Raw genomic sequence first — 21,853 nt, 5'->3', positions numbered from 1 at the left:
CTATCTGCTAAGTTGTGGATTTTATATCCATATTAGGTATAAATAGAGGTAGGCTGGCAGATAGAGAGAAGGTCACTGTGACTCCTCTGAGCACAGGATGAACCTGTAATTATTTAACTGAGGCTTCAACGTTAACTCTTACCGTACATTGGAGCAGTCACTGAGGTAGTCCCTGTTACCAAAATTAAAACCAGAATGATGAAAAATTGGTTCAGTGCTAGCACAGATTGCTTGGCATGTTCAAGAAAGCACTGATAAACTACGATTCCTGGCCAGTTTCATTCATTTCCTTGTCAGCTGCAATAGTAGTATCTGCTTCACAAACTCAGAAATCACGATCCTGCTTCAGGGCAGGAGGAGAGGGAGGCAATGAAAGCAGATTTCTCAGGGTCCCACGTTTCTATGATTTTATGAACCACACCCTCTAAAATATGAAATCATGTTATCACCTTAAGGATTGTATTTGCATTTGTTTTCTGTAAGGCAGGGGGACTGGGAGCAGAGGAGTTTAATCTGTTAGCGAATACATACGTACACATTCTTTTTTCTCCGTTACCCTAATTTAAAAAAATGCTGACTCTCTTACAGTAGCAGGACTTTAGAAACTGGCACTTTGAGACTTCTGATTTGGGATGCTTTTCTTAAAGGTCAGAGAGTTTGTACATGAGCCTCTTTCCCATGCAACAGCAGTGCAATATTGCTCTGAGCTGAGTCACCCCGTTTCAGGCGGGTGCTGGTTTCCTTTCGGTAATGTGCAAAATGTTCCCTGCACACATGTGTGTGTTCTAAGTTTGTACTGCTGGTTGACAGTTTGTAGGCGCTTCAGTGCCAGAACTGTTTCTAAACACATAGAAGCACCTATTGTGACAAAGCCCTGAGCTTGGCTGGTGCCTTCAGGCAGTGCTGCAAGAAAAAATAATTAATATAATAAGAAGTTCTGAGTGATTGCAGCAGGAGGAAGTTGTGCAGCAGAAAATAAGATGGTTATCAGAGGGGTTTTAGCCAGTTGTAATGGAGTTGGAGGAAACTGGTATTTTTGAAGTGGAAAGAAAAAAACTGTTTGAACTCATAGGCAAGAGGGCACCTGCAAATGAAGCCCAGCAGCTTCTTCCCAGCCCTCCCTGATAGAAACTGCCCCTGCAGACATGAACTGAATAGGAGAAGGATTTTGCATGACCTGAGTTGCTGGGGAAGCGAGGGAGGGAGGGACGAAGGGGCCTAGAGTGCCTGGGAGCGGGGAGCGATTGGGCAAGGTGGAAAATAAAGCGATTAAACACACTTGGACTTGCTCGGAGATGGGAGGGGTACATTTTTTTTACTGCTGCCCCAGGGCCCCAAAATGCATTGGCACGGCACTACAGAGAAACCACTAATCCCAGTCACCAAGGGGAGGGAATGGGACTTTCTCGTTCTCTCCTGCTTGCCGAGCGTTTGGACCCCTGTCGAAGGCAAGGCTGATGGGATTAGAGGAAACAGCTGGCTCGAGTCTTACCCTGCGGGAGCTCGCATTCTCAGGACTCGGGAAGAGAGGAGCGCCCCGCTGCCGAGTCGCATTCCAGGTCATTTGCTGAGCCCAGATGTTTTCTAATGAGCTCTATGATAAATCCTTTTCCTTTACTACCGAGCACAGTCCCTGCCAGCCAGGTCCGTCCCTAGATCTCTCTTTCTACACGCGGCCAGGCAAGTCGGACTTTGCAGTTCCAGCCAGCTAGCCAAATTACCGCTAGGACTCGTGCCTTTCTGCTACACCTATGCAAAGGGGTTCAGCACAGAGCTCAAATCTGTTATCCTAAGCTGTGGCCTGCTGGAGGTTGCTAGTCCAAATTTCTCCCAAGGCTGAACCTTCCCCTCTAGCCTCTCCTTACCTCTGTGTACGTTATTAAGCTAGGTACTGTGCTCAGGCGGGATTGTCCTGGTGGTCTGAACGAGCAGTGAAGTGCTGTTGTACCCACATGCTTTGGGTGAATTTTAAAAAGCAAGAATGGTATTTGTAAGGACTGCTCTATCCTTGCCCGTGGCTGCTGGAACTGCACAAATGTGAGTTGAACGCTCGCAGTCATGGGAGGATACGCTCCTCACCTGCCACCACTGTCCCCTCCCTTCGTCTACCCGAGATGGTGATGAGAAATCACCCCCCAGCTTTTTTAGTAGTAAAATCTTTGCCTCCATCTCCTTGCGTGAGTACTGCTCCCTTTCACCTCGGGCACGTATGCCCTTACAGACAGCGATTTGAGGTCCTGAGCTGATATCTTGGAGGTGTCTTAGGGCTTATTTAGGAACCAACAAGTAGGAGTTCAGCTCCAGCAGGTGATGGTCCGGTGAGAGAAGGGAGCTGATAAAGAGCCGTATTTATTGCGGGGAGCTGCAATGCAATTCTGTACCCTTTTGCAGATGACATGTGGAGAGGTGAAGCGAACTGACTGATCTGAGAGAGGGCAGGGCAGTCCGTGGCAGACCCAAACATCAGTCTCCCAAGTCAGGCCGGGGGGTTTAGCCCTTGCGCGTGCTTCTTTGGACCCTACGCGGTATATCTCGGGAACGGTGAACAAAACACAAGTTGCTGGGGGAGAGACGGAGTGTAAGGCCAGCTACGGGGATCTGCGAAGGGCAATTCTCCCCTCGTTGCTCACTGCAGCCCTTCACGGATGCACACGCTCTCGCTTGCTCTCTCTTTTCCCAGCTGCCTCTCCCCGCATGTGTTTTCTAGCATCCAGCTATGGGCAGGGAGCCTTGGAATCTGCGTTAAGACACAAATAAAAGGAATAGTTTTATTTTTAACTTACAAATACACCCTTTTAATTCTCACGCCCACAGTTCCTAGTCCTGTCCTGACAAGCGGGGAGCCCCTGGCACTGTGGGCGTTTGTCAGCAGGCCCAAAACAGCAACAGAGGGTGAGGGAGGGAAGCTCCTGGAGACCAGAGAGCAGGTTTCTGCTGTGTCTCCGTGCAGGGAAGCCTTGGTGATCCAGCAGCAGGGGAAAGGGCCGAGGGGGAAGATGTAGGTGGGTGTGTAGACATTTTGGGCAAGGCTCTGTGCACCTGTGTTTTCATATGGTGTCTATCTGTGGTGGAAAACAACAGGCTGATGAAATGGGCTGTCGTCAGGGGGTGAGAGCGGAGAGTTGTGTCGTACTACGTGTCGCACCGCTCGGCGTGAAAACAACAGCGTGGTTTGGCTCGGGTGTTTTAGGGGCAGGCAGCAAGCTCCCCAGAGCCTGTGGGGAGCGGGAGCTGGTAAACGAGGGCGTGATGTGGAGCAAGAGTCTAAAAACGTTGCTGAAGCCAGTGACCTGGCTAGGGGCGAGGGGCCTGACCGGTGAGGATGGCTTCTTTCCTGCTGGTGTTGTCTCCCTCCCGTCTGCTCCCAGCTGCAGAGCGGCTGCCTCTAGCCCGTGCCTGAGCCAGCGTCTGTCCAAATGACATCTGCAGGCATCAGGTCTTCACTCCTTGTTCTGGCCGCAATACCGCATTGCCAGAGAGGATGGGGAAAAGTGTTGGCCCAAGGCTTTGACAGCCTCTCGGCAGCTTCTTTCATCTTCCAGCCAGGCTGCTCTGTCATACAGCACCTCTGCCTGTTTCTTCTGACACCAGAAAACCAGAAAACCTGAACTCTGCGCATCGTGCCTCCCCACCCCCAGATTTACAGATTGCTGTGTTTCCCTTTTCTGCTGTTTGGCTGTTTACTGGAACACGAATGAATAGTAGGAAGCAGTGAATGAACTGCACGCTGGCTCGCATATCTGCATGCAGCCTGGTGCTCTGCTCAAGAGTAATCACACCCCGCTGCCGAGGATCCCACAAAAACCATCAAAATACTGAACCTTGGACCTGATACACTTGGGTGAATTTAACCTTAATGCCCGTGGTCTGTTTCTCCATAACTGGTCGCACCTACATCTTATTTTTCCCCATTTATCCACAGACCTGAGAACTTGCTTCCAAGCCTCTGATGTCTCCTCTTTCACTCATTATTCAGAATAAAAGAGCCTCCCGGGCAGGAGCTCACTGCTGGTCTCGCTGGCCGTGAGGAGCAAGTAGACATTAGTCAAAAGTTCAAGTCTAGCAGTGGGTGAAAATGTTGGGAGATTAGAGTTCCATGGGTACGTGGTCATGGCAAAAGGCTGCTCCTTTGTCTGTTGTTGGCCCTTTTGGAGCTGAGCAGTTCAGTACGGTTTGGGGCTGGGTAGGTTGCATCTAGCAGGATAAGAAAGCGACGCTGGAAGCAGGTTTTTTGCCACCCTATTTACAAAATCCTCTTGTCCCGGAGCTGGAAGGAACCGAGCAGCGGGAAACCGTTCCTTCGCTGGCAGCCTCCAGCCTCCTTCAGCTAACACCCAGCCCCAAAGCTGGCTTTCCTGGCTTCTCCCCAGGACCGCTGCCAAGGCACTACCAACACTTCCCTCAGCACAGCTGTTGCTTTCTTAGCATCTCCTCTTCCTGCTTCTCTGATCTCTATGCAAATCTTCACACAAACAGGAGCCAGGAAAGCCCATCCAAGCCTTGCAGGTATCTTTCGATTTGGGTAGTGCCGTGCCAGTGTTTAATGTGGAGGCCTCTATTAGATTAATTGCGCCTTTACAGAAACAGAGCCTTTCCGGTCTCCAACAATTATCGTAACTGAAAGATTGCAATGAAAGGGAAAGAGAGAAAGGAAAGAAAAAGAGGAGAAAAAACTGAGTAAGAGGAAGGGAAAAGAAAGGAAGAGAAAACCATCGTCTGGTGTTGGAGAACTTTCCCAAGTCTTCACTGCAGCTAGGGCTCTACCCCAAGCCCTCTCTATCGAGTATTACGTTTAAATAGGAACTGTTTGCGTTCAGCGAGCCACATCCAGGCTTTTCTGTCGCTGCAGGAGCAAACGCTGGGAAATCACCTTCGGGCACCGCTCTTCTTTTACAGACACGTCGTTTTGATGGACGTGCCTTGCCAGCGGGCTCTCCCCGTTAGTTTTTAGCACTTGGCGGGGGCTCCCTCGCCCAGGACTGGGGAGACGGGGGGGGGTGTAGGTGAGTGTGTATGGGGGGTAGGTCAGTGGGGGGGGGGGTAGGTGAGTGTGTGTGTGTGGGGTAGCTGAGTGGGGGGGGGGTAGGTGAGTGTATGTGGGGGGTAGGTCAGTGTGGGGGGGTAGGTGAGTGTGTGTGGGGGGTAGGTGAGTGTGTGTGGGGGGGTAGGTCAGTGTGTGTGTGTGGGGTAGGTGAGTGGGGGGGGTAGGTGAGTGTATGGGGGGGGTAGGTCAGTGTGGGGGGGTAGGTGAGTGTGTGTGTGGGGGTAGGTCAGTGTGTGTGGGGGTAGGTGAGTGTGTGTGGGGGGAGGTGAGTGTGTGTGGGGTGTAGGTCAGTGTGTGTGGGGGTAGGTGAGTGTGTGTGTGTGGGGGGGGAGGTGAGGGGGGGGAGGTGAGTGTGTGTGTGGGGTAGGTGAGTGTGTGTGGGGGGGTAGGTCAGTGTGTGTGGGGGGGTAGGTCAGTGTGTGCGGGGGTAGGTGAGTGTGTGTGTGGGGGGTAGGTGAGTGTGTGTGGGGGGGTAGGTCAGTGTGTGCGGGGGTAGGTGAGTGTGTGTGTGGGGGGGTAGGTGAGTGTGTGTGGGGGGGTAGGTCAGTGTGTGCGGGGGTAGGTGAGTGTGTGTGGGGGGGTCGGTCAGTGTGTGGGGGGGGGTAGGTGAGTGTGTGTGTGGGTAGGTGAGTGTGTGAGCTCCCTGCCCGCCCCGGGCGCTGCGAGTCCCGCCGGCCCCGGCTGTTCGGAGCGACCGCCCCGTCGGGGATCCGCGGGGCTCCCGCACCCGTCCCTCCGCCTGCCAACGGGAACACGCCGAGAAGAACCGGACGGAGGGGCAGATCGGTCCGTGCTCCCCCGTCCCGCCCCATCAACCGGCGGAGCTGCCGCGGGGCCGCCCCGGCGGGGCGGGCAGGCTCTGCAGCCTCCGCTCCCCTCCCTTTTTCCTTCCCTCCCTCCTTCCCTCCCTCCCTCCCCTCTTTTCCCCTCCTCTCCCTTCTCCCCCCCCCCCCCCCCCCCAATCCTCCGCCCCGATTGTGCAATAGCGAGCGGCGGGGCCGGCGGCACCGCCCGGAGCCCGGCACCGGAGGGGGGGGGGGGGGCGGGCAGGCTCCCGGCTCCCGCCCGCCCCGCACCTCCCTGGGCCGCCGAGCCGAGGATGCGGCAACCGCCGGGGACCGCGGGGCTGTAGCCCGCCCGCCCGCCCGCCCGCCGCGGCCCCCATGGGATGTGCCCACCGTCGCCTGGGTGGTGAGTAGCCCCTTCGGGGTTTGGGTCTTTTTCCCCCCCCTCCCCGTCACCTCCTTCCCACCCCCCGGCCCGAACCGAAGCGGACCTGCTGCTTTTTTTTCCTCCGCCGCTGATCAGCACCAGATTTTTCCGCCTCTTTTCCTCTCTCCCTGCTCTTCTCTCGCCCCCCCCCCCCCCCCCCAACCTCCACGGGTGATTGATGGCCGGGAGGATGAGAATATTGCCACGGGCAGAAATCGGTTGCAGATGAGGCGGACTTCGGGGGATCTGCTGTGCAATCGTTAAAGTATTTCCACCGCCGCTTTAGCTCAAATAAAATAAAAGAATAGGATATGGGGAGCCGCGCTCTATCGGTCGCACATCTGTGGTACAGAGCCCTTCCCATCTATTTCGGGTTTCGAACAAAAGTGCGGAGGAAAGAAGGGGGGACGTTCAGCGTATCGATTCACCGCAATGCCAGAGGACGTGTAGTAGTTCGGGTGTCATAAAGGAAGGAGATTTTCCCGATGGAAAGGCAGGGAAAGTTTTGTTACTTGAAAAGGTTGCGCTGGGGGTGAATTTACATCCTTGCATCCTACGCGTAGTTTTTGTGCTTACTGGAATATTACAAAGGCTTATGTCCCATACATCTCTACCTGTTTCTTGAGGCGTAACGTAGTATTTCAGTTTGTCTAAGTATTTGCGGCAGTTCTTACTTGTTACATACAACAATCCCTGCGTTTTATGCACAGTGGGGATTTCTCTTTTTCTCTGAGAGATGTTCCAGGGACAGAACATGCTTTAGCTCGTTTTCAGGCTGCATTAAAGTGGATCCGGACAATCCCTTATTGCCTGCTAGCATTTATCTTACGAGGGCACTCTTACGAGAAACTTATGCTGTGCTCCGCAATCTAACTTTCACGTATAGGATTAACCCCATCAAATTAAAAATTCAGCCTGTGTGAAGTGTTTGTGGATTTGGAGCACCATAGCTTTGCCTTGCAGGTTTTTTGGGGAAAAATCTGCACCCTACTGAAACAAGTGGGAAAGATCCTAGTGGTATGGCAAGGCCCAGATTTTCCCTTGTATTTTTAGCCCAAGAACTTAATGTCCTCTTTGCAACATCCAACCAGCCAAAAATCAGCTGCATACAATGGGCACTTTTGCTTTTCGAAGGCAGTCTCCCATCTCAAAAAAGGCAGCTCGCTTCAAATTTGCAAAACGCAGGATGGGAAATGGAATTTGCCTTCAATATAAAAATCCCAAGTGTTTGCAAACAGCCCTGAGAAGAATCCGGGCTCTTGGCTTGACCTCTCTGCACTGAATTCCAGCTTGGGGAGTTTGCGGTCTTGCAAAGAGGGCTAACGAGCAAAGTCTTCCGAGTGCCCGGTCATCTTTCCGGAGCGAGGAAAACGGTCAAGCTGGAGGGAATTTTGGGTGCCCAGGAAGTGCAGGATTGGGCCCTGAGCCAAAACGCTTTTAAAGTAGCCTTGAAGACCTGCCCGTATTGGAGTAACTTTGCTCGCGGTGCGTGTTGGCATTGCCGAGGTCGTGTTAAGCTGGTCCAGTCGTGGGAAACCTGCCTGAAAAGCAGAGTAAACTCCCGGGCAGTATTCCTCCCCAAGCTCTGTGCTGTTCCCATTAAAGTGTTAGCAATACCTCCGCCTGCTCCCGTATTGTAGCTCCAGCGACTGTGGGGCAGGCAGAGCTGGGGACTTGCTCTGTCCTAGGGCCTTGCTCCTGCTCTTTTTTTTTTGAAGTCTGCTGGAAAAAAACCCTCCTCTGTAGTCGCCCAGGCTTGGAGATCCCCTGCAATAAAGCAAGGACCAGAGTGCTGGCAGGTCCAGCACGGCTTAGGGCAAAGAAACTTCGCCGCCGCTCAAATCGGATTCTTAAAAACCTGAGCAGCTGATAAAATTGTCCTTTTGGGGCAGGACCGGAGTGAGAACATGGGGTGGTCTGTCCTCCGCGCCTCCCGTTAGCACTGGCAGGAGCTGTGCGTGCCGTTTCCCCAGACCTTTGTTTCTCGCACAGCGCTGTTTAGGGAGGGAGCGACACGGGGCGGTGGGGGCCAGGGCTTTCCTGGGTGTAAACTAGCTCCGATGGTGGGAACGGAGCAACCCAGCACTCCTTTCTACCAGTTGTGGAGCTGGGCTGGGCCGCTACCCCCATTCCAGCCAAGATTTTAATCCTTTGGAGCTTAGCTTTGGAAATGGTGCCAGGATCGGGCCCTTGCTTTGGTCACTCTCTCAGACGTGGCTTAAGCCTCCTTCTTCTCTGATACAGAGCTCAGACGACTTGTCCGGAGAGGGGAAGAGACCGGCGTTTGGTTCACGGGTTGATTTCATTGTGGTTACTGGGCTTGATCCTGCAGTTTTAGGAGAGACCGTCTAAATGTCAAGTGTGAGGTCAGCCCCCAGCACGTCTGGTAGCAATTGAAAATACCAACTGGGCTGTGAACTGTTACGTTACCCCCGAAAGCCTCTGGCCCCGCACCGCCACGTGTTTTTATGCTTCGGTATTGGAGACACTGCAGTCAGTGCAGTGGGTAAATAACACAGACGTTGGGTTTTACATCGTCAAAACTGAGAAGGCTGGTGCAGTGCAAAGCAGAGATTAAAAGACAGCAAAACAGCACTCAAGTCAACTGGATTTCTGCTGTTGTGACCGGGATATGGCCTAAACGGGTGTAAAGGGAGAGGGAAACAGCAGGAAGGATCCTGAACCGTCACTGAAAGATCCACAGCTCCAGCCGCAAACCCCTTTTTCTCCTTCCCTCTTTCCACCTCTTGCTCCAGCAGCTGGGAACCTGATCCTGCAAGCGCAACCCCGCTGCGTAGGACAGGGCTTGATTTTTTTATGCAAGTTTGGTAATGAATGACCGAGCAAGCCGAAAGCCAGCGTGGTTGGCATTTGAGACAACTCCCATCTCTGACTGCAGGATGGCCTTACGCGGCGTGTGTGCTAAATTAAAAAAATAATAATCCTGGTGGCCACTATGTACTAGAACTGGTTTTATCTGGTTCCAGTTATGCTTGTTTTGAGTAAGACGAGCGGTGCCAGATTCTGATCTCATTTGCACCAGTGGAGTCATTTGGAGGAGCCGGTCCCAGTTTACCTCACTCTAAGTGAAAGCAGAACTGGGCCTGCTGGGAGAAGCGCTCCCCGGGGAAATTGCTGGTGCCTGCATGCAAATCAGACACGGGGAAAAGTGAACGACTCTTGGGACCCTTCCCAGAGGCGGTGCGGATTTTACCGCCGGCCCTGCGAAAGCTGTTTTCACCGAAAAAGGAGGGGAGAGGCTGCGGCTTCGGTTGCAAGGGGAAACGGTGTGACTGCGTGCTCCAGAGCGAGCCAGGTGCTTTGGGGAGACGCCGGTCAGCGAGCAACAGTGGTCAGGCTCTCGGTTAGTGATGCTGTGGTGGAGGAAAAGTCGTCCTCTTTCCACGCCTGGTGGGAAACTGCTGCCTGCAGGGGTCAGGGACAGCTTCGGAGAGAGCAGCCCCGGCTGGAGGGCAGCAGTCGCTGTTACTGCTTGGAATTTTCAAAGGGTTTTGGATCCACGGTTCACGTTCGGACACCTATGGTCCTCCTGGGTGGCCAAAGCTCCAGTCGAGACCCTCAGCCCCAGCCAGGCTGACAGCGCTGCCCACGCCGGGTGGCTCTGCCTGCCTGCTCTGCGGTGTGGGACGGCTGTGTGGGAAACACCAGCTCCAGGGGAAACGCAGGAGGGAGTCGAGTCTCCTTCAGGTCGAGACATGCGACGAGCAAGGCCTCTGGCTGAAATGCTGCTAACAGCTGTGTTTGAAAGCGCCTATTTCTCATATTATCTGCAGCGCGCTTGGATACGACCTACCGCTGGGGACTGTTCTAGCCGAAGCGTGCGGCAGACGAGTCCTTCCTTGCGCGGGGTCTGAGACGGAGCCCGTACGCTCTCTCTTCCCCCACTTCGCCAAGGCACCCCCGTCCCACCGCTCCCCAAAACTGCCGGGTGCGGGAGGCTAGTACCGGGCTTGTTTGCCAGGTGCCCAAGGCAGCTGATCCTTGCTCCCATCCCGCTTGCCCCGCTGCTCTTAGGGGCTGCAAAGCCCCACATTTCGAGCAGGTGCTAGAAGAGGAGAGGGAGTGGAGGGTGGTGTGGGGCCAGGATATATTCCTATGCTTTAGGCTGATGCATTTTCCTGGCCGTGATTGTTCTTAATGCTGAAGAAATTGAGCAATTGAAATAAATTACCAGAAACTGTTTATATTACTCTTGCCTCCTCCACAGGCCATTAGTGTGTCCCTTTTCCAGCAGAGCTCCTTTAGGACCCCATTCTAAGCCTATCAAAGTCCGTAGGTAGCTTTCCAATGATTTTTGTAGGTAAAGGAGCTTGGATTTTTTTTCCAGCTGCAAAAAATGTTTCTCGAGTGCTCAGTGCGTGGTCAAGAAGCCAGATTTAAACTCCCATGTACCGAACTCTTTTGAAATTCTGTCCGAAGTGGGGACAGGAGAGGGCTTTAAAAATGCTGCACTGCTTTTCTCTATTTCTGCTTTATTTCTGTGAATCGCCCAACCATGCTTGAGTGGAAATTAATACGTTACGGAAAGGGAAGCTCGAACATCTCCTGCTTTTGAAAAGAGCAGAGACAGCCAGATCCACAGTGAGAAATGACATGGCTTTTGCTCCATTATCAAAAAGTTTTTAGGATTAATTCTTTTGCATGTTAAATATCAAAGGTCTTCCTATGGTAGTTCCATTTTTATTTTTTTGTAATTTCTTCCCAGATTTTGCAGCTCAGCAAAGCAAGACTCTCAGCTCAGAAGAGACTCTTCTGTGTTCAGTTAAGCACTCATCTGTCTTGCTGTCCTGAAGAATTACCTCTAGACGTTTTCAGCGCATAGCTCTCTTCCCTCTCCCCTGGCGATACTGTCATGATATCGATCAGATTAATTTGGTCTATTGCAGGCACAACAGTAGAGTCCCCAAGAGAATGTTGTACTTTGTATTTTTTGCAGCAAAAATATAAAGTTTTAGCTAAATGCGAATTTCAAAAAAGGGGGAAGTGTTAAATAAGGACAAGTATTGAATCAAATCGGTTGTTTTGATTTTTTTTTCAGTACACAGTGACTTCTCAGGTTTTCACAGTTTAGATTTAAACTTTTCCTGCTAATAATGCTGGCTTATAATATTTTTCGTTCCATGTAACCAAATATTATCTGAGTTGAGATTCCCAAGAGGCAATTCCCTGTAGTATTCCGAAGTTACTGTATAGACAAAATCCTGTGTCTGAGGAGAGCCATGCCCTGGATCCGTCTCGGACAGATACATGTTTCTTTCCAGTCGCCACCAAATCAGACACTTAACTGTGGCTTTGCTTCCTTTTAGGCGCCTAAATAATGGGTTGCCTTTTAACGCTTACAGCTACCTGCAAGGAGAACGCTCCTGGCCGCCTCCGCACCCAGGAGTGATCCCACCCAAGTCCTTGGAGAGCTTTCTCTTCTCCAGGCAGCGATCCCCCCCTTGCCCTGCAGCACCGTGTCCTTGTGTGACTCCCTCACCGCACAGCAACGTCCCGGCCTGACTCCCACCTGCCCGGCAGCACGGCGTTCACCCCGAGCATCTTCCCGTCGAGGAACGCGTGCCGCGTCGTGTGGGGCGAGAGCTGTTGGCAGCCATCCCTCCCCTCCTGCCCCGGGCAGCCTCTTCCCTCGAAGGAGATCTGGCGCTCCAAAGACCTCCCTGTGCTTTTCCACCCTGTCGGCACGCATCAGCTCACTCGGCATACAGCGATCCCTTGTCTCTGGTCTTACAAGCAGGGAAACTGAGGCACGGAGCAGTGCGCTCAGCAGCACGTCTTCGGGGCCTCCTCCTCCCCCGGCAGTGCCGTGCAGCAGTTTTTCTCAGCAAAACGGCACAAATAACTAGTTGAACACAAAGGCAGGACCCGGTACTGCTGTGATTCACGTCTAACACCAACTTGGGGTTGCTCTTGGCAGCTTGGCATGGTGTAGCTTGAGAGCCAGGCTGGGTGGGAAGCCGGCTCTGTCGGGCAGGACAGTCGCCTTTCCAGGGAGGCAGGAGAGGAAGGTCAGAGGTCCCAGCTGTGGTCCAGACCAGGAGCTGAAACCTTCGCCTTGTCCATCTCTACTGAGATCTCATGCATCTCACATGAGGACTTGAATCAGTGATTCAGGCACTGAGTTAAGGCCGTTTCCTGGCTTCGTACCTCAATTTCCTTGGCCGCAGCGTGGAGCAGACACTGTTTCTGTGCTGCATTCGCACGCTTTGAGCCTTGGCTAAGCAATGTTTGTAAAGCTTAGGGGTTTCTTGTCTCTCAGATCCTGGGATGCTGCGTGTGTGGCCATGAGCACGATATACCTGTGTCTGTGGTTTTATGTGTTTGGCAAAATTGCAAGATCCTGCATAAGAAAAATACCTATAAATATATTAAACTACTCATGAAATGTTCTCCATGTCCACCTGCAGGCTTGTCTTGTATTATGGTGTAAACTTCCCACTGGAAAAAGAGAGTAAAACCGATTAGATCTTTTTTATTTTCCTCCAGAAGTGTTTGGTTTCCAAATGGCCAAGAACAGCTGTGGGCTGGGCGGTGGGAACGCGGCCTCAGAGGTAATTCCCGTGATTGTCCTCCGGCCGATATAACAATGTAGATTTTCCCAGCTGCTTCCAGGCGTTGGCGGGGACCGTCCTTCTTGCGGGACTCCTGAGAGTCCCCGGGACTGCCAGGATGGGAGGAAGGAGCTCTTCTAGGTGACATAAAACATCTGAGCGTCCTACCACCAGACCTCAAAACCAGGCTTATGGCAGGCTCAGCCGTCAGCAGGACTCCTGCCAGGCTCTCCAAGCCTCGAAGAGATGCTGAGCTGGTACAGCTGAGACCCACCAGCCTTGGACGTTTTGCCCCTCAGCTCCTTGGGCATGGGGACAGGCTGGAAAAGGGCTCCGGGGCCGCTCACCACAAGGCTGCAGCTGTGCGTGTGCTGAGAAGTTGTTTGTCTCCGGAGTCCGGGATGTGCCAGGCTCAAGGGCTGAGTCATTGGATTTCTCAAATGCGTGCTGAAGGGATGGCAGAGGAAGCTGCCATGTGGTTCCCTGCAGAGGGAAAGGCAGGGGGAGACCCTCACGGGCCGATGGGTCTGCCGGAACTGAGCTGAACTTTCTGCTTGAAAAGCTTTGACTAGCAGGAAAAAAAATGTGCCCCGGTGCGGAGAAGAGAAAGAAGCCCCTGTGTGCAGGGAAGTGCAGGCCAGGGCCGGGGTCAGCGCCGGGGAGCACACACTTGTTCCTTTAGGGGCTGCAACGTGTAATTTAGCTTGTCACGGAGGAATGTGCTCAATGCCTTTATTTAATCGGGAGTTTGCAAACCTGCTCGGGTGCCTTGTCTTCCTTTTCCCCTTCCCTTCCCAGCTGGGGGGAGAGGGAACACGGTGCTTTTGTCTCCGACCCTGTGGCTGCTGTCAGATGAATGGTTTTAGTGGCCGCTCTGTTCGCATGACTGGTTTGAACTATGCCAGCGAACACGCCGCGGTTGCGAGCAGGCTCTTTCCAGCCCCAGCTCCCTCCCAAACTCAGCTGCATCAGATGTTTTCCTAGGCACTGGCATAAACCTTGTTACTTACTAGAAATGTGGCCCTGCGGGTTCCAGGGCATTCTTGGGAGAAGGAAAACACCATGTGGATGTGGCCTGTTCCAAGGCTTAAAATCAGTGGGCAATAGCAGCGCTCAGCACCCGAGTGCCCTGAAGAACGGGGTATAAAGCTGCGATTGCTCCAGCTCTGTAGAGGTACCCGGTTCCCCTGCTCGACGACTGCCCCTCTGCAAACCGGACCAGCGGCCGTGCTGCTCGGGGCTCTGGTTACGAAGACATCCCTGCGCAGGAAAGGAGAGGGCTTAAGCATATGTTTAAGTGCTTTCCTGAATCCAGGCCAGGTCCTGTGCTTTAGCAGAGCACAACCTCGCTCATCTTCCTCTCGGTATTAGAGCGAGACGGGAGCCCAGATGCTCGGAGATGATCCTTCATGCCTCTGGCTGTGGGTCTGCTCTGACCAGTGCTGCAGAAACACCTCTCTGGTGAACACTTCCCTCCAGGAAAATAAAAGGTCCCAGAGAAGCTGGGCTGTCAGCACAGACAGAAACGTTTGCCTCTTTGCTGCTGGGTAGAGATGCATAGAAACCTGGAAAAAAAAATCAGCCACCACCTTTCTTTGGAAAGAAGGAAATTGCTCTCTAATCGGGCATGTGGAAGTGAACTTGTGTGCTGACTCCAGAGGAATTTCGGCTGTTCCCCGGGGGGGTTGTGATTGCTGTTTGGGTCACATCCCAGCTCTGATCTCGGACTTGCCTTTGGGAGCAGGATTCCTCGGCATGGAGCTGCTGGCATTTGAGGAATGAGTGATGCTCATTTCAGAAAACCAAGCAAAACGAGTGTGTGGCGCGTGCAGCTTAGCCGTGTTCTTAGCAGAAATTACAGAATTCCCCCACTGAAATGGAAAAAAATTTCAGGGAGCAGAAGTAAGCCGTAAGAGTTTTTTTCAGGACAAATGTATTTAATCACACCGCTCTTGTTAATGGCAGTGCAAGTTCAGGGGCTAAAACCCTCTGCTTACCTCAAACCAAGACCTGCAAACCCTGCTTTGTGCAGGTATTCTCACTGGGGGCCTGTGGGATTCACGTGAACAAGTGCTGGGAGGATTAGGAAGCCAAGGCTATAAAGGTGTTGCTGCATTATACCGTTACGGTTCCTGTATCACCAGGAAATAAGAAAATTTAGCAGACACCCCACCTGATTCCCCCAGAGATCCCAGGGCCAGGGAATGAGGATGCCCTTTTGGGATGGAGGATGGGGAAGCATCTCTCTCTTGATTCAGATCCAGGAGGTTGGGCTCAGTGGAGGGGTAACAGGGCAAAACCCTCTGCCCCATAATGACCTGAAAATATCTGAGCTGGAGCTGTGAGAGGTGCTTAATAGGCCATCTCAATCATTTAGATAAATGTGGTGGTCCTCCAGCTGAGGATGTGTTGGTGAAGACGGTGCAGATATAGACTGCGTGACTGGAGGAACGCCCCGCTGGGAGTCCCCAGCACAGAGCTGCCTCTGACACCAGTGTCTGATAAACAAGGCATTTTTCCTCTCCTTCCCCAGCAAGTGTTAGAGGGCTGGGCCTAGGAGCCATGGGAATCAACAGGAGCCTTTCCAGTGTGGGCTTTGGATCTTCGTCTGGATAAATAAATAGAAGGAAATAACAAATAACATGGTTCTAACAAATATTTTAGAAAGTATAAATGTCTGCCTTTCACTATGACTCCATCCAAACCCCACAAAGGAAAAAATTTCCCTATTTCTATGATGCTTTTCCATCTGCCTTTCCCCAGTGATTGGGAGTGTTAATGCAGGCACCTTGGCCGGAGAATACAGCTGGCCCGCAAGAAAACCCTGCGTGGGATTTCTCTGGGGGTGGTAAGTAACCTTCTCGGCCGACCACCTTTGCGAGCAAGGTTTATGCTTGCTGTTGAAAGGCCCTCCCTTGTCTGCGGACTGAGTTCCCATCCTCAGAGTAGCCGTTTGCTGAATTTGAGTGGCTCTATAAAAATAAGTGCTGTATTGGTCTTTTCTGCGGGTTTCTAGCCTCTGGATTGAGGTTTCCACATCTCCCTGCTTGCTGCTGCCTTGCAGCGACATCTGCTGCGCACTTCTAGGAGGAAAGCGGTTTTCCTTCCCGGGAAAGTGGTCCCTTTTCTCTGGGAAAGCTTGCAGCAAGGCCAGCTTTGGCTTTTAAGGTGGGAGAAAAGGAAGTGGGGAAGTCTGCTCCTTCCTCAAATAAAAACATTTCTGTGGTCCATGACTTCTCCAACCTGGCTCGGCCCGTGGCGGTGACGCTTTTGTTTTGCGAACTTCTCCCAGCCCAGCTTTGGGTGGGCAATGATGAAAAAAGCCTGCTGTTGCTCCTGGCACAAATCTTGGGAGAAGTAATGCAGGTATCTGCCTGCCCCAGAGCTTGTTTTGAAGAAGGAAGAGGCAGAGCAGCATGTCCCATTTCCCGTGAAGTGTTTTGGGGAGCCTTCCTGGCCACAGCAGTGGACGTAGAGGGAGATGTGAGTACCGACGCGCTGGGAGGACATACCTGTGCTTGCCGCAGCCAAGAACTGCCATGGGGTTGAAGAAATGGGCCGGCTTGCCTGTTTTCTTTCCTGCTAACGCTTTGCTCTCTGTCTCCAGTTGTAGGATTTTGGCAGAGCTGGCCATGATGTTATGGTTCGTGGTTGGTACCCTCTTCCCAGCGCTGCTCCTGGCCGCACCACCCCCCATAAACAAGCTCGCCCTCTTCCCGGATAAGAGCGCTTGGTGTGAGGCAAAGAACATCACCCAGATCGTGGGGCACAGCGGCTGCGAGTCCAAGTCCATCCAGAACAGGTATGGATCCACTCTCAGTGTGGAGCTGGATGCAGCTGATTTCCATTTGCAGATGGCGCCGGAGTGGCTTTGGGGACTGTCACTCGTACAAGAAGCCAGGCACCGTGTCCTGCCTCTGCCCGGCTGCTCTCTGTCTGTCTCAGTGGAAGGTGAAATCTCCTCTGCCTTTGTTGGGAAGAGCAGGCACCTTTGCTGAGCCCTCATCCCTCCTGTTGTCTTTGCAGGGCCTGTCTGGGACAGTGTTTCAGCTACAGCGTCCCCAACACCTTCCCTCAGTCCACAGAGTCCCTGGTTCACTGCGACTCCTGTATGCCAGCCCAGTCCATGTGGGAAATCGTGAGTATCCCTGCCTGCTCCACGGTTCTTTCTGTGGGGCCTTGCTCAGGGGCTCTCAGCTCTGCTCTGCCACCACTTTAGGGCAAGTTGTTCCCCTTCCCTGAGGTTTTCCTACTTGTAGTTCCCTTCCAGGGTGTCTCTCAGATGACTGTACCCTGTCTTGAGACGCCTGGGTGGAAGGGGCTGCTGGAAGCAACATGACTGCTGTGATAAATGATGCATTTATCACGCCGTTTGCAGAAGAATTCCCTGCCAGTCCCTGCATTATTCATCCCTGTGCTCATCCCGCTGCCTGTTCTCTTCACCACTGCCTTTGTCACCTCCTCCCACTTGGGAGTTTTTGCCTTCTTCGATGTCCAGAAGTGCTTCCCACAGCCCATCTGCCAGTCACCCTCAGACCTTCCAGTTTCATGCCACAACTGATCCTGGCAGAGCCATAAACCCTGCCTCCGAGGCAAGCCTAGGCACGCAGGGAGCTGGGTTCAGCGCTCTGCTTTGCTTTCAGCTCAGACATTTGGGCAGATGGTTTAGTCCAAACTATCTAAGATGCTCAGCAACGTGTCTTGTGGGTGGCTTTTGCAGTTACCACCGATATTTCTGTGCCAGTAGTGCCTGGGAGCAGCGTCCCACTTGAGTCAGTGCATTTTCCGTGGGTCTTTGCAGCTCGTGACCTTGCGAGACATTCCCAGAGAATTCTTGCCTTGCAGACTGACTGTAGATATTTGTTTATATGTATAGCGAACCCTCGCTTCTGGCTTAAAATACCCCAAGTCAGCAGGGTATGGGGCAGGTCAGAGCGCCCGCAGCAGGATGGCCATCCAGGCATTGAGCCTGCACACTCACTGTGTCCTCATCCCTCTACCCAGGTGACACTGGACTGTCCAGGCAATGACGAGATCCCCAGGGTTGACAAGCTGGTGGAGAAGATACTTCACTGTAGCTGCCAGGCTTGCGGGAAGGAGCCGAGCCACGAGGGAGCCCTGTTCAACGTCTACCTGAACGCGGAGGAGAACATGCCCGCTGAAGGTCCCAGCCCCCATCACTATGCCCACCACCAACAGGAGGTGGAAGAACCTCCTGCCTCCAGCCACCACCATCACGAGGAGGAGGGCGACGAGTGACCTGGCCCTTGCGAACTGTCCTTGCAGCCAGCGGCGCGGGCAGGGGGTGTGTGCGAGGGAGAGGGCCGGGGTTTGGGGAGGGAGGGGGGTGGTGGAGTCTTTCCTGTCTAATAGCTACCCTCATGCTTTGCTCTCCACGACACCCCGGGGCCGGAGGAAGATTTTGAGGTACAAGCAGGGCTGAGAGGCGGACGTGAGGCTGGAGCTGCAGGGTGAGAGAGGAGGGCTCGGTGTTTTCTGATGCAAAACTACTTGCACATAATAGTAATAATATATTGAGAGGAGCGGGAACCCGGACAAGGGGGGTTTCGGCTGAGAGCAAGAGCTGAGCTGGGCTCCCCAGGGGCTGTCTGCAGGCTCCTGAACCTGCTGTGGAGCCCTTGCTGAGTCCTTCTGGGTTTTTCTCTTGTAAACGGCTCATGCTCGGATTGGAGGAAGAAGGGATGCAGCCTCTCCACAGTCCCACAAGAGATGCACATCTTTCCTGGGGTGTGCGGGACCAGCAGCATCCCTTCTTCCTCCTGTCTGCCCTGCCTGCCTAAGGACACGTGGGCTCAGCGTGGACGTACTGTTCCTCCTGGCACCCGCTGGATCTTAATTCAACCCCAACCTCCTCGTATTAGGTAGCTCTTGGGGAGTATTTTGCCCCAGGATGTGCCTCTGGGGGCCGCGTGTGTGAGGTTGCTGGGAACCACGGGAGTGAGAGCCCTTTCCTTGCTGGTCCTCAGGGCCACCACGTAGCTCCCTGGGGACGAGGGAGCTGGATCATGCCATGGGCGCTGGGGCTTCACATTTCATGGCCCACAGGGGAAAGCCAAGAGCAGGCTTGCGCTGGGGTGGTCTGGGTAGGAGCCAGCCCCTCTCCCCCCTCTCCCTGCTGCACTTTAATGGTGGTGGAGGGAGAAGGGGGACGAGTGCCGGGGTGCCCATGTACCTTCGCGGGGGACTGCTCATGCAGGGCTGGGGAGGCTCGGGGTGGGGGGACGGCCCCGGGCCCCTCCTGCTACCCCTTTCTCTCTGTTGTATAAAGCTGATTTCTTTGGCGCTGTCCTGACAAGAGCTTCCAGAGCTTGTAATCGATGCCTCCCCCTCCTTTTTACAAGTTGGTTGTTTTTTTTTTTTTTCTTAAATAAATTAGTTCTGACTTCCATTTCTCAGTGCTCTGATGCCTGTCTGGTTTTTGGCAGTAGGCTCCTCAGTGCTGACGGGGGAGAGGCCGTTTACACCAGGACACCAGACGGGACAGCAGCGCAGGAGGGTACAGGGCATGGGAGAGCGATGGTTCCCTTGAGTTTTCTGCTGCATTCAATTTGGGAGGAGGAGGGAGAGCCGCTAAAAGGAAAACCGACCCTAAATACTCAGCAGATGGGCTGCATGTGGACACGGGGAGCCTGCACATCAGCTGTCGCCCAGGCGTGGTTGTACTCTAGGGCCCTTAACACTGCAGCCTGGAGGTTTAAGGGCTGTCTGGTCCCACTTACGTGGGAAGTGTGTGGGGTCTCTGCGGGATCATGCAACCTTTATCAGCTCTGTTGCCACTAGGTGACACTCTTGATCCAGCGTGTTTGGTGGCATCCAGATGTTCATGGCCTCCAGGAGTGCCTCTGGACTGGAGGAAGGCGAACTTGGACGTGGACATGGACATCCCGTCGTGGGTGAGGAGAGGACCCAAGCACTTTGGCTGAAAACCAGTGGGCTGTTTCCAAGGGCGTTTGGATCAAGCGTTCCCTGGACAGGGCAGAGCGTGTCCTTGCAAACCTCTGCTCCCACTGATGCCTGGCTGCCCAGCGTGGTTGTGCCCTCAGAAGCGATCAGATGATGCTCCCTTGTCTGAGCCTAACCCTGAGGAAGGTCCGGTCTGCTCCTGGAGGGGCAGGAGGCTGTGCTGTGCAAGCAGCCAGCTCTTACTGCCCCTCTCTTTGAGTCCCAGGCTCTGGGGTCTCTGCACAAGTTTGGAGAGCAGTCCTCCGGGTGGTGAAGCGGGAGAGGGTTTGTGTTAAGGCAGCAGTTGCCATGACGAAGGGGATGGGCTGAAAAGGAAGGACCCTGGCAGGGGTGGTGGTGTCCTGTGCATTAAGATAATTTTTTTAGGCTGTGAAGTGTCCTAAGGATGGGAGCTTTACTGGAGAGCCAGGAGGCAGGAAAAGGTTGAGAAATCCGTGCTGTCACCAGCCACCATCATGTGGCCCTTTTATTGGTGTATGGTGAAAACAGGAGCTGGATTTAGCAGGGGGACTGTTCCTATAAACTCCAGGAGCTGCAGTTCAGGGTGTTCGGAGCAGGATGTCTCCACCTCCTTTCGACACAACCTGAGCTTCAGTGGAGGCAGGCAGTGGAGGGCTGTTCTGCAGATGAAAACACAAAACTTTTAAAGATAGCTAGCCAGGCTCTGCCCAAAACAGGCCCTAAGGAGCCATCCCAGTTAAAAGATGGAATGAGATCCTGAGAGTAGATTGCACTATTGGAGTCCGCTGCGTTAAGCACTGGGCTGCCTGGATGTCCTCACCGAGGTCTCTCAGCCTTCCAGTTTTACTCACTGTGGCTCACCAGCCCTTTCTTTGCCATGTTGACATTTGGGTGGCTGTTGACAACCTGGTTTTGCTTTCCCTGCTAGTGGTACTGGAGAGCAGAGCTGGTGGAAACCATGATCCCCTGCAGATGTGTCCAGAAACGCAGCGCAGGGGAGAGAGCACAGAGACCAGCAGAGCTGCCGGAGCAGAGAAGCTTTTGCAGGGGCAACGGTAGGAGTTGGACCTCATTTTAAGGCAGGTTTTTTTAAACACATTTTGCTTCGATCGATTCAGATTCACTTCCCCAGCAAACACATCCAAACCAAGCGTACAAAACCTCCCACATACCTAGTTGTGGAGGACACACTCCTGATCCAATCTCCTTCTCTGAAGCAAAAGCTCTGGAGATAAACTGAGATGCTCCTAAGGTTGGGGTGCAGCAGGGCCGAGAAGGAAGCATGGCTTTGCACTGTGGCATGACTTCCTTGCTGAGCACTAGTGTGGACCCAGCTGGGATAAATCTGTGCTGCTGCATTGATTTATCCTAGCTGGGGAGGCTGCCGCAGTGTGGGCTTGGGTTGGGTTTTCTTGCTTGTTCCCAGCACAGATGGGACGAGGAAGTGAGGGTTTCCTGGTACAAGCGCTTTTCTAAAGAAACCTCCTGCTGCGATCAGAGCCTCGCGTGTGTGTGCTCTGCCCTGGGATGCCTGCCAGGACAGAGTGATGCAGAGGTGGCTGGGGAGGTTTGGCTGGGAGCATCCAAGGAGAGGGTCCTGGGGAAGCAGAGGGAGGGCAGATGCCACGCACAAGCTCCCAGGAGAGCTTGTCCGGGTATGAGTGACAGCAGCCGTTTCCCAGTGAACAGCTTTCGAGTGGCACGGAGATCCTGGGGGGGGCAATGGGGTGCTTATGGGCTGTGTCCATGCACAGAGGTGAACCCTGCTTTGCATCTCCCGTGTCCCTTGCTCAGAGACCTGAATTGCCCATTCAGCCACTGAGAAAAGCACGACAAAGTTGTTGAAAAGGTGATTAGAGAAGTAGATCTTGGTAAAGAGACAAATTTCTGTTCCCGGGTGGGCGGCTGGGCAGCACAGCCAGTGCTGGGGGTGCAGCGGGACAGGGCTGGTGGAGCATGCGGTATGCACAGCTGGCGTTCGCCCACACATCTGCAGCAGCATCTTCCCAGGGGAAGCGTGTTAACGAAAGCTTTGGCGGCGGTGCAGGAAGGAAAGGACAGCAGCTGGCAGTGTCTGGCC

General features: G+C 53.5%; 1 protein-coding gene across 2 annotated transcripts; it reads left to right on the top strand.

Moving 5' to 3' along the window:
• Positions 1-6,058: 6,058 nt before the first annotated feature.
• Positions 6,059-19,264, top strand: NBL1 (NBL1, DAN family BMP antagonist). Of its 2 annotated transcripts, XM_075027511.1 has the most exons (5): positions 6,059-6,235; positions 15,592-15,676; positions 16,436-16,630; positions 16,855-16,966; positions 17,833-19,264. In XM_075027511.1, exons 1-5 carry the CDS (start codon positions 6,208-6,210, stop codon positions 18,085-18,087), a joined length of 675 nt encoding a protein of 224 aa, XP_074883612.1. In that variant the 5' UTR covers positions 6,059-6,207; the 3' UTR covers positions 18,088-19,264. The 2 variants fall into 2 exon arrangements, with proteins under 2 accessions (XP_074883612.1, XP_074883613.1); XM_075027512.1 differs by lacking the exon at positions 15,592-15,676 and having other exon boundaries at positions 6,068-6,235.
• Positions 19,265-21,853: the final 2,589 nt, after the last annotated feature.

The sequence above is a fragment of the Buteo buteo genome, chromosome 5 (assembly GCF_964188355.1).
Source record: "Buteo buteo chromosome 5, bButBut1.hap1.1, whole genome shotgun sequence".
Lineage (NCBI taxonomy): Eukaryota > Metazoa > Chordata > Aves > Accipitriformes > Accipitridae > Buteo > Buteo buteo.
Note: the sequence above shows the minus strand (reverse complement) of the source record. Positions and strands in the feature narration are given on the sequence as shown.